The following is a 13,447-nucleotide window of genomic DNA, read 5'->3' on the forward strand; positions in this document are numbered from 1 at the left end:
GGAAGGACTTTCTATGATGGAGATAAGGTGAGATTATGTTATTTTTCACAATTATGTATACAGCAAATAAAATGGGTTACTATAAAGAACAGGCAATGGACATTCAAATATTTATTCTTAACACGCAGCAAATATACTTTAAAGTACATGTCCAGCCAAAACTTATTTCTTCATTTTGAAGAGTGGGGAAGGTTTAGAGTCCCTTTCAAGTTTTTAGTGCTATCCCAGGCTCTGCTAAAAGTTGTATCCTTTCTATCTGTCTTGCTGACAACTTTTTACCAAAAAGTAAGAGGAAGTTACTCTCATACAACACCACAGACAGAAAAGAATACCTTTCTTTAGTACAGTAAGGAAAGGCTAGAAGATCTGTAAGATTTTTTTGTGCCCCTATTGCAGATTTCTCTTACTTCCTGTTTGGTGAAACCATTGTCAGCAGGAAGTGAGGGTAAAGAGTCCTGGGATAGGAATAAAATCAATCATAAGTTCTAATCCTTCTATTTGTTGGAGTAGTGGAAAGGTTGACAGTTGGCCTGCCCGTATCGAGTTTTTTATACTTTTTGATGCTCAGCAGGCAAATTTGGTCTGGAAAAGAAATGTAGGAATTCCAACATTGCCAAAACAACTCTCCAAGTTCTGATTGTGGTTTTCATTGTAGGAGTCAAATTATAAGAAGCTATGGGACCTTCAGAAAGTAAATGTTGCAGAGTCACCACTGAATTGTCCTGCTGCAGGCTCAACCAATTCTGGGCATGAGATAGCTGTCTTGCAATGAAATATTTGAAAAAATCAGGTAGTGGATGACCTCCTTGATAGTGTAGGATCTTTTTTTTTCTAGTTATGGCAAAAACACAACATTTTGCACTCACATAACCCTTGTTTAGGGACAGCAGGCACTGATTTCTGATCAATCTACTCATGGCATTTCACTCAGTTTGGGGCTTAATCCTAGAGGCCTCTAAAATTTAGCACCAAACTGGGTAAAATACATTAGAGGGGTTCTCCAATGGGTGTAGACCAAGCTGACGCTACTCTTACATATTTTTTGACCATCAGTGTGCCCTAACAGTGTGCATAAGGGTGCTATTTTGTTGTAGTCCACTTCTTGATTGTCAGTTAACTCCACCTACCATCCATCAGAAGTTTTTGCTACTTGGACTGGGTTTTAGGAAACACTCCCCTTCCTGAAATGTGTTTCTTGTGACAGAAACCTCTCTGACCAAGTGGGCTTTGTCCTTAATAGACAAGCACCAGAACAGGTGAGATGAGTCATAGATGTTATCTCTGCTATTCATTCAAATTGGGACATGAGGGGAGTCAGACGAGGCATGTTCTTATCATTAGATCTACACAAGGCTTTTAATTCTCTATCATGGATTTATCTCTTCTATGTTATAGAACAGCATGGCTTCGGTCCGTGATTCTATAGAAACCCTGCATCTATAGCATCCCTGCATTGTTATTGGTAAAAGGGTATACTTCTCCAATCTTTAACATACACAGAGGCAACCACCAGGGTTTCCCCTATCCCCAATATTATTTGCCTTGGCCCTTGAACCCCTGACTATTAGAATTTGGAATTGCTTATATCTGGGGCATGTATTGTGTAGAGACAGAGCATAAATGTGCCCTCCTCACAGAGGATATTTTGCTGTTGCTGTCCTCCCCTATTACTTTTATCCCTAACCTCTAAGCCATGTTCTGCCTTTGGGAGTGATGCTTGTATATGTCAGCCTTGCAATGCTGCATGGGACTTGTAGTTCTACAACAGCTGGAGGGTCACAGGTTGAGCACCCATGTTCTATGCCATTCTACAACCCTTCTCATTTATCTCGGGCTTTAGAATAAATCATGCAAAATCACAGGTGTTAAATATCTTTGTAGATGATAGTGGAGTCTGTGCAGACCTTTATATTTAAATGGCAACCTGAGGTCCTCCGTTATTTGGGCATCTCTATGACACCTTCCTTGTAGAGTCTATACCAAAATAAATATCCCCCATTGTATAGAAAACTCTCTACTGACCTGGAGAAGTGGAAAATGAACCCTCCAATGTGGGTTGGCAGACTGTACTAAAAATGAATGTCCTTCTGAGGATCCTATATTTATTTCACACAATTCCAGGAGCGATACGATTACCTGATCTTAAAGCTTTTAAAAAAATGTTGCATATATGGGAAGATAAGAGACCTAGGTTGAATAGATGCATGTTTATATACTCCCAAAACAAGGGGAGGTTTAGGAGTTTGGTAAACTACTACAATGCGGCACAACTGGCACAATTAATTAGGTTTCATACTAAACAGCCCTATCCTTTATGGATGAAGGCAGAATCTTCTTCCTATCCTTCTAGACCGATCACCCATATGCTTTGGCTGCCATTTAAAGACAGGCCTACCATATTATGCCCCTCTTTGTCACTCTCGCTTGGGATATGGGACCTTTTTTTCCAGGGCCTATAATTTGAAGTGGAAAAGAAATGTGTAAATATCGCCCTGTCCTATGGAAAAAATTAGATAAGCGGCTAACACAACAAGTGATCTATTCTTGCAAGGAAAATGTGGTATGGAAAAGTGCTGCGCTAAAAATTGTGAAAGTAGTTAGTGAAACTATTTTATGTGATATAACAAATAATGCTAGTCAATGTATAAACTCCATAAGCATGAAATAACATATGGTCAACATTCCTTTTTAAGTAAAAAGTCCATACACAGGTGACACACAGATTTGTGGCACACATATACTTGGTGTTTCTTAGTTAGGTAGATTGAGTCCGTAAGAAGGTGATGTTCAAAAAATTGTGATACACCAAAAATGTGAAATTAAACATAAAGTGTTGATAGAAGATCCACCACCGCTCTAATAGGAGGCTTACCAAAGAGATTGGACACAGATGGGCATACACCCACTGAGTCAATCAGGATTGTAAATTGGGGATCCTCGATGGTAGCTATTGTAAACAACGTTATTCCCGGTGGCCCAGGTACTTGCAAGGATATGTTTGGTAAAAGGGCAGGTCCAATCAAGCATCCAAAATATATGTGGAAGGAATGTGAAAACACATAGCGTAATACTGTATAAGAAGCTCAAAGCATATTTATTGAAGGTAAAAAACACTCACATTTGTTGAGAGTAAAAAAGCGCTTAGTATATAGATGGTATGGCAGTGTCAGTGGTGTCAGCAATACCGACGCGTTTCGTCCTATAGGACATCATCTGGGGTACCACACCACTGCATACACTGCCTTATATGTACAGTAATGGACCCCCATGTTGAGACGTGGCTCCAATCGGCGACGCCGTTCAATGATGGCAACTTCCGGGTACGCAAAATGGCGCTGGCCGCATGCGCTGTAAGCCTTGCTTTGAGTGGGTATATTGAGGCGCACAGATGTAGAGCACATCATGATGACACCCTGCATTGCGAGCCTTGCTCTCACTCTCAAAGAGCTCACAGAGCGCATGCTCGGAATACATCGGTGCACCGTTGTTGGCGTCTAAGTCAAGGGACCAGCGTCGTGATGTCACAACGCTGCCCTTCTAGCCTCGCTATAGGCGGAGACAAATGGAATGCACAGCGAAGGCGTCTTCCACATTTACAGTGGGGTGCCTTCTCCAAATTTGCATAAATTAAATAGTAACGGAGAGTATTGCTAAAAACTATTAGTAATGGCATGTGTATATAGAATTAAAATATAAGCACAAGGTCCTATACTGCAAAGTGGAACACAAATACACCTGTCTCATCGGCTCTTACAGACAGACAATTTGAATATATATATTAATAGACCCTGTATTTCACTGGTACTTAGAAGTGTAATAGTGTAAATGTGTATATTAATAAGCCTAATATTAGAAATATACACAAACCAAGTTATATTTAAAGGTGACATTAGAGTAAAGTCCATCTGGGAAAAAAAAATTAAAAATTGTAAATGTATAAAATATGCATAGTATGGAGCCACGGCCAAACATGGAAATCCAAAGTGACAAATACATATTCTATAAAATCATATAAACAATGTATATACATTATCCAATGTGGACAAAGGATTTGTGATTAAAGAGGAGCAGACATGAGAAGGCATACTGATTCAGGATTGGTTTATAATGGCATTAATGTCATATAAGCAATGTATAATATAAACATTATCCAATATGGACAAAGAATTTATGATTAAAGAGGAGCAGATATGAGAAGGCATACTGATTCAGGATTGGTTTATGAAGGAATTAATGTCCAACTCGATATTGAGCCCCAATGGCGAATGGGATTGGAGCTCATCTATCCAGTAAGTCTCCAACTGTGATACGCCTCAGGTTAGAGCCCCTCCTCACCAAGGGGGATGTATCTATCAATAATGAGAAATTGTGATCCAGGTGGATCTCGGTTGTGATATTGTCTATAGTGTCTGGGGACAGTATGTTTAGTATCCCCCCCAATTGTTTTTGTTCACCTACCCGGATGGAAAAGGTCCGAGTAGTACGGCCTACATAGTGTTTCCCGCACGGGCAGGTGATGAGATATACGACATATCTCTTTGCACACGTACAGAACATTTTAATTGGGTAGACTTTATTGGTTACATTTGATATATAATATAATAATATAATATAATAGATATAATAATATAATATATTTATAATATAATATAATAGACCCCCCCAGACGACCTACCTTCTTTCATGAGTTGGTGGGATACTTTCCATGCAAGAAGTGTACAGTGTGTTAATATAACACAAATGGTAGACATAAGACACTAGAATTTCGATCAAATGTAACCAATAAAGTCTACCCAATTAAAATGTTCTGTACGTGTGCAATGAGATATGTCATATATCTCATCACCTGCCCGTGCGGGAAACACTATGTAGGCCGTACTACCCGGACCTTTTCCGTCCAGGTAGGTGAACACGTCACAAAAATAATTGGGGGGGATACTAAACATACTGTCCCCAGACACTATAGACATAATCACAACCGAGATCCATCTGGATCACAATTTCTCATTATTGATAGATACATCCCCCCTTGGCGAGGAGGGGCTCTAACCCGGGGCGTAACACAGTTTTAGACTTACTGGATATATGAGCTCCAATCCCATTCGCCATTGGGGCTCAATGTCGAGTGGGACATTAATGCCTTCATAAACCAATCCTGAATCAGTATGCCTTCTCATATCTGCTCCTCTTTAATCATAAATTCTTTGTCCATATTGGATAATGTTTATATTATACATTGCTTATATGACATTAATGCCATTATAAACCAATCCTGAATCAGTATGCCTTCTCATGTCTGCTCCTCTTTAATCACAAATCCTTTGTCCACATTGGATAATATATATACATTGTTTATATGATTTTATAGAATATGTATTTGTCACTTTGGATTTCCATGTTTGGCCGTGGCTCCATGCCATGCATATTTTATACATATACAATTTTTTATTTTTTTTTCCCAGATGGACGTTACTCTAATGTCACCTTTAAATATAACTTGGTTTGTGTATATTTCTAATATTAGGTTTATTAATATACACATTTACACTGTTACACTTCTAAGTACCAGTGAAATACAGGGTCTATAAATATATATATTCAAATTGCCTGTCTGTAAGAGCCGATGAGACAGGTGTATTTGTGTTCCACCTTGCAGTATAGGACCTTGTGCTTATATTTTAATTCTATATACACATGCCATTACTAATAGTTTTTAGAAATACACTCCGTTACTATTTAATTTATGCAAATTTATGCAAATTCTATATATACATGCCATCATTAATAGTTTTTAGCAATACACTCCGTTACTATTTAATTTATGCAAATTTGGAGAAGGCACCCCACTGTAAATGTGAAAGACGCCTTCATTGTGCGTTCCATTTGTCTCCGCCTATAGCAAGGCTAGAAGGGCAGCGTTGTGACGTCACAACGCTGGTCCCTTGACTTAGACGCCAACAGCGGTGCACCAATGTATTCCGAGCATGTGCTCTGTGAGCTCTTTGAGAGTGAGAGCGAGGCTTGCAACGCAGGGTTTCATCATGACGTGCTCTACATCTGTGCGCCTCAATATACCCACTCAAAGCGAGGCTTGCAGTGCACGCGGCCAGCACCATTTTGCATGCCCGGAAGTTGCCGTCATTGAACGGCATCGCCGATTGGAACCACGTCTCAACATGGGGGTCCTTTACTGTACATATAAGGCAGTGTATGCAGTGGTGTGGTACCCCAGATGATATCCTATAGGACGAAATGCATCGGGACGGATTGCTGACACCACTGACACTGCCATACCATCTATATACTAAGCACTTTTTTACTCTCAACAAATGTGTTTTTTTACCTTCAATAAATATGCTTTGAGCTTCTTATACAGTATTACGCTATGTGTTTTCACGTTCCTTTCACATATATTTTGGATACTTGATTGGACCTGCCCTTTTACCAAACATATCCCTGCAAGTACCTGGGCCACCGGGAATAACGTTGTTTACAACAGCTACCATAGAAGATCCCCACTTTACAATCCTGATTGACTCAGTGGGCGTATGCCCATCTGTGTCCAATCTCTTTGGTAAGCCTCCTATTAGAGCGGTGGTGGATCTTCTATCAACACTTTATGTTTAATTTCACATTTTTGGTGTATCACAATTTTTTGAACGTCACCTTCTTACGGACTCAATCTACCTAACTAAGAAAGACCAAGTATATGTGTGCCACAAATCTGTGTGTCACCTGTGTATGGACTCAGTTTACTTAAATAAGAATGTTGACCATATGTTATTTCATGCTTATGGAGTTTATACATTGACTAGCATTATTTGTTATATCACACAAAATAGTTTCACTACTTTCACAATTTTTAGCACAGCACTTTTCCATACCCTATAATTTGAAGTCCCCTCATAGTTCCCTTGCTCCACTATTCTGGAATGCTGCCTTCATCCCAGGTCCCGCTCCTCAACTTTTCGGTTGATGGATTAATAAAGGCTTCTTGTGTATAGCTCAATGTTTGGGGGTTCTAAGTAATTTTCTAGCAAAACAACTGATTTTAACTTGTAAACAACAAGTCTGAAAAATAGGCCTGGTCTTAAAGTGGTTGTCAGAGAATTAGTAAACCAGACTGTGTGGACTGCACAGAAGAAACCAGAAATGTATATAAGTGAATAAAGATGGTGTTTATTTACATAAGTGACAGATAAGTGAATATAACAGTGCACAACCAACCACAAGACCCACAAACAACAAAACAGTATATACAATAAAATGGGAGATACCGGAACCGTAAACAGAAGCCAGGCCAAGGTCATACACCGGGAGATCAGCAGATGGCAAGGACGGGAAACCAACAGGACAGGGAGAGGATGGATGGATGGGATGCAGGTCAGGGATCCAAGGTAACCAGGAAACAGAAGGGACAGGACCAGGAAGGGCTCAGGATAGGGATTGGATCGGATCAGGTCAGGTCAGGAACTTTAGCAAACAGAAAACAAAAACTCCTGCGCACAGGTGGATCACCATATGGAGATGCGTCAACACAGGCCTTGCTGCCCTCAAGGATGGGGTACACTAGTGCAAACCGAGACAAAAGAAAAACAGGGGCACACCAGCCTAGTTTTTTAACTTTTATAAAAAGATTTCTTTAAAATTTTTTTTAAAAGAAACAACTCACAAGCAATGGGTGGAAGAGGCACAACACAAAGTGTACCGACAGCCAGCATGCGACTATAGGATGAGCGATGCCTTCCAAAGATCGTAGAGAGATGCATACATATCACAAACAGCTTACGAGTTTCGAAGGGAAAATCCCTTCTTCATCAGAGCTATGCAATGATCCCTCCTTCAGCAGTCACTCCTTATAAATGCCTGAGTGTTAATGAAACAAGGGTGGGATATAGAGCTCCTCCCCCTCATGGGATCCCTCCCTCCTAAGCACTCCAATTGGTAAACACAGAATGGTTTGTGTAGTAGATGGTAATAATAGTAGTGATAGTATATATAGATATCTGTATACACATACACATGCATATGCATACACATACACTTATACACATACAGCATGAACCAAATATATTGCATACTGAGCATGTGCACAAATATACACACACACCCTAAGAGACAAGCTGAACCATTCGGGGTGAAACAAAGCGTGCTGTGCACATAATATGCGACAGATGACAAGAGCGTAGATGTAAAGGTCATGGCGAGCAGTGATATACATAGTGGGTGGGACCTCCCACTCCACAAATACACCAGTCTCATCACACAAATCTTGAGCTATAAAGGACAAAGGGTAAAAAAAATATATATATAAAAGATCTTTGATGTAAATGCCAAAGAGAAGGAAGAGTGAATACCTAAAATACTTTCTGGAGGGTCCGTACAAGTTGAGCACCTCTGTATCAAGTAGCGAGGCCGGTAACAGTGTGGCTATAACCCAGTGGAGCGCACCATGTGTGCTTGCGTTCCAATCTGAAGGAAGGGGGCGGGATCTACATCGCCCCTTCCGCATCTCGTACAGCTTGCCCACAATGCAAGCGGCGAGAGACAGCATGATAACACGTGACTAGGGGCCGGGGCCAGCATACAAAGGCCGAGAGACAGCAGGATGATGACACGTAACCGGGGGTGGGGCCAGCATACAAAGGCCGTCTCGCTCTCAATACGAGCAGCACGAGATAGCCTAATGGCAGAGGACTTGGGGCGGGACCAACATGTAGGGGCCGACTCGCTCTCAATGCGAGCAGCAAGAGTCGGCCTGGTGACTAGTGACTGGGGGGTGGGACCGGCATATAGGGGCCGTCTGCTCACTATAGTCAATCCACTGTCCTTCTGCGCTAGCAGCAGTCCTGAACTGTCAGCCAAAATAGCCCCAACTGCAGAACAAAACAGAGCTCCCACCAAAAAGTGCACATATATATATAAAAACCGAGTGGTGGACAGATGATACCAGTAATATATAATCATTGATCAACAAATGCTACTAGTATTAATGAGACATGATGAAAAGTGGAATAGAAAATAAAATAATATAATTAGTCTGTTAAATAAAAAGAAATTAAAATGGCTAGAACAGTAATCCATATATGTTCAATACTGAGATGTAGATGGTGGAATCCGTATTAATGATACTATGTATAATCCACCATCAAAATTAATAATGCTAGTAGCTGAAGAAAAGAAATAATATTGTGATAAGTAATCCATCATCTGGCTGCCAGCGCACAAATACGCACCACATCTACGGTTCTATGTACGCATATACGTGCCCCCACACTAGCACGCCTTGACTCAACCCCAGGTCAGCAATAAAGAAACCATATACACACAGAACCAAAACCCACTAGGAGTTGTACTACATTAGAGATCATGCTGAAGGAGATATACAATGCTGCAACATACTGCGACTGGAGAGCTAGTGTCTGAAACCTGATGATCGCAAATTCCTAGACATACCTAAAACACATTGTATTACAATAAGAGAGAGATAAGTGGTCCCTCTCCAGTCGCTATGTGCAATGAATAATTGTGAAAGCTAACAAATAAAATAGCAAAACAATACATATTTCACAAATCATGGATGGTGTCACAACTACAATATATTGATAATGGTCATAAATGGCCAACTATTGTCTGAAATTGAGTGGATTGAATGGAGTAGGAGTGGATATTGCACTGGACCTGTAGGTAAGTGAGAGATAGGGGGGGGAGGGAGAAGAAAGGGATAATATTGTGTTATGGGGCGGGAGGTGCTGGGAAGGCAAAACAATGTCCGATGAACTCTAAAGGTCAAACGATTTTATGAACCTCAGGATCCTCATTTAACCCCACAGGGGTCATGCTACCTAAGGTGAAAATCCAATAGGCCTCGCGTTTGCAGAGCCTCTGGTGTCTTTTACCTCTATCAAGGTCACCCCTGATGGATTCAATTCCAAATACTTTCATGCCAGACGGATCCCCGTGGTGTACATCATGAAAGTGACGAGGAACAGGGTATTTAACTTGTGTGTTGGTAATATCACATTTATGCTCTCCAATGCGCACCCTCATGGGGCGAGAGGTGCGACCAACATAAAGGCGCCCACATGGGCAAATAATGCCATACACCAAGTGATCCGTCCCACAGTTGATAAATTGCTTCAAAAGATGGACTCTACCATCACTCCCAGTGACAGACTTTTTTCTATGCCACATATATTGACACGTGCCACAGTTCCTGACACTACACTCGTAACTACCTTTCTGATCGAAAATAGTCGACCAGACATTAGTAGATTTATTCAGGGATTTCTTCACCATGCTTGGAGCTATCAAGCTTCTTAAGTCCCGTGGTTTTCTATACACTATATTTGGTCTATCAGGGAGGTGCTTACTAAGGACTGGATTATGTTTAAGGATGTTTCAGTTCTTCCGTAGGATGCTTTGTATCTCAAAGGCTTTGTTGTTATATTGGGTGAAGAACCGGGTTTGTATAGTGTCCTGGTCCCTAGCAGAGGTGGAGGTAGACCGTGGATCATGTGGCTGGGACTCTTCATATACATGACCATATTTGTTACAGGCAGTGTCAATTAAAGTAGAGTCATAACCCTTGTCAAGGAATTTGTTCCGAAGGATCTTGCTCTGTTCTAAATAGTCGCTTTTCATTGTACAGGTGCACCTTAAATGGCAGAACTGCCCAAAAGGGACATTCCTTATCCATCTGGAATGATGGTTGCTCTCAGCATGTAGAAAGGAAATGCCACTGCTGGGTTTGAAGTGTGTTTTGGAGATGATATTACCATCAGGATCATTCCTGAGCTCCAGGTCTAGGAAAACAAGACAATCACTATTGATGACATGTGTGAACTCAATCCCAAAGGGATTGTCTCTACAGTGCTCAAGGAATGAACAAAGCTCCTGATCAGATCCATCCCAAATAATAAGGATATCATCGATATACCTGGCAAAGAGGACCAGGTTCGCCCCAAAGGGATTGTTGTTCCAAATTAACTGCTCCTCCCAATATCCCATAAAAATATTGGCATAGCTAGGGGCGAACCTGGCCCCCATAGCAGTACCTTTAATCTGCAAATAAGGTTCTCCAAGGAATGAGAAATGGTTGTGTTTGAGAGAAAATTCAACACAATCAAGTATAAACTTCGCCTGTACCGAATTTAATGCACCTTCTTTGGATAGATAGTGATTGACTGCTCTTAAGCCATAGATGTGATCGATCACACCCGCTGGTGGACACTGGTACTGGGATCCAAGAGACCGACAGCACCATCAACAGGTGAACCTCTTTATGACAGTGGTTAACAGATTGTGTAATATGTAAATATTTAAATGCCAATAGCCTAGTGACAGTTCTACTTTAGGACAATTTGAATGTAAAAATTTGACTCCAGTGGAACCCCTTATCATTGTAAAACACTCTAAATTTATTCTGCTTCTAACATTTTAGAATGCTTTTTTTAAGAAATGCCACAGTCCTGTTGGCATTAATTTAATTATGTTAGTACAACTTGAGGAGCACTAAAAAATGTAGTGCTAAAAAATAAGTTAAAGAGAATCTGTGGTGTAATCAAACAAATGAAAGTAATTATATGGTTTTAATGGGGTTCCTTGTTCCTTCAATTTGTTCTACTTATTTCTCATGATGATGTGTCTCCTCTGAGAAAGTGGCAGTGCTTTTGATATGCAAATAGTGGCTTTCTATTGTGCTTGGTCTTGCCCTGCCTACTTCCTTTTCTTTGTGTTTAGTCCACAAATATGATAAAGAGTTTCAGCAGGAAAGGCAAAAAAAGACAGGAACAAGCACAGCTTTAGGAAAAGTTGCTTTTTTGCTTGTTAGAGGCAGCACTGGTAGCCTAGCAGTGAACACTAAAAGCAAGTAATAGCAAAATCAGAACATACAAGGAAGCCCTTTACCTTTAGCCCTTGAGGAAACCTATGGATACTGAAATATTGCTGAACTTCTACTGAAAATAGCTAGCTCAATATCTCACTGCGTATAGCAATATTCACAGGTTCTAATAAGAGCCTGGACACACATCATTCTATTTTTTCTAAATGCAGCTTAAGCCACTGCACCTAAAAACAGATAGACACTCAGTTTGAATGGTACCTTTGAAAAATAATTGCCTGCATTTACAACATAGAGCAGTCTTCTAAACACATATGAATGCAAGTTTGATTGTCCTTCTACAATGTCAACCTTTTTTCTAAGCAAACCTAACTATCAAAACATTAAGGCTTTACCAATAAAGCAGAGTAAATGATAATATGTAAGGCGGTGACCTAAGTGGCCAATCACATTTTACTCATGTTAGATCTGTGAAAATATCTGATGAGTTATAACTGCACATTGCTGTTGTTAAATAAGTCAGTACTATTCTATGGAGCATAACAAAATAATAAGAGAAGCAACTTAGGCATTTGGATTTTGATATCAGTATAGAAAACATGTTTAACTAGATAATTGAGCTGCTTTTAACAGATGTATCTATATTGGTTCCAATAGGCTTGTAAAAATGAAAAAAATACAGCTTTAGAATTAAACAGTAAGATTTTTGGAAATGAGAAAGTTTGGTTTTATATTATAATTGAAAACTGTGCCAGCATTCCTTCCCTTCCAGCTATTTCATTTCAAATTACCTATGATTGTTTATTCACTTAGAATGAGGATGTCAATTCTGGGCATGCAGAACAGCCATCAGTCAGACTGAATTGTATCACAGGTATTTAATAAACCACAGCCATAGACTGGTATTCAAAACATATCCAATCTATCATTTATTCATACGGGTTTCTATAGATTTAGATTTGTTAATAAACTCCTAACTGCTTATTTAAGGTTGCAGCATCTTATCTTGAAATTATTCAGTACATTTTTATCATATCACAATTTTATATTTCAGTGTTAAATGTTAAACCATATTTATGATTAAGATGTTCTTTATTGTTTTTACTATTGATGTATAATTTTTTGCAATAAACATACAAGTTGTACAAGTAGTACAAGCTGCAGCCATGTCATTGGTGTCCCAGAGCATTATGGGTTGTCTAAAAATATAATCCTACAGAAGATACTTGATTTGAGAGTATTGAACTAAAATTTTTAACACAGTTCAGCATGCAGGATGAGAAGGATGGAGTGAATAAAACACTCCTACGACTCATTCAGTTGTTTGTGTCATTTGCACTTGAGCCTGTCGCTAAAGACATTTTACAAACTGATAAAAAAGCAATACTGGGCATGAAGTTCATGGGCTCTCCCATATGAAAACCTTCGTAGGTGTTTCTTGTAGTATGAATAGGGGAGAGGAGTAAAGGGAGGGTAATGAATTATAGCTCTTAAAGGATCACAATGCTGACATATAAATATTATATATTATTTAAGTTACCAAACTCACCAGCACCCCCCCAAAGTCTTCTACTCATCTACTCATCTGACCACAATATCCTC

The 13,447-nt window shown here is 39.8% G+C and overlaps 1 protein-coding gene across 1 annotated transcript in view; it reads left to right on the forward strand.

Annotated features, from left to right (window-relative positions):
* NCAM2 (neural cell adhesion molecule 2) overlaps positions 1–13,447 on the forward strand; it is a gene marked incomplete in the record, with an annotated part of 595,102 nt that overhangs the window by 409,032 nt on the left and 172,623 nt on the right. The window contains 1 exon segment of the mRNA XM_073617071.1: positions 1–27. Coding sequence (XP_073473172.1) covers positions 1–27 — 27 coding nt within the window.

The sequence above is a fragment of the Aquarana catesbeiana genome, linkage group LG02 (assembly GCF_042186555.1).
Source record: "Aquarana catesbeiana isolate 2022-GZ linkage group LG02, ASM4218655v1, whole genome shotgun sequence".
Lineage (NCBI taxonomy): Eukaryota > Metazoa > Chordata > Amphibia > Anura > Ranidae > Aquarana > Aquarana catesbeiana.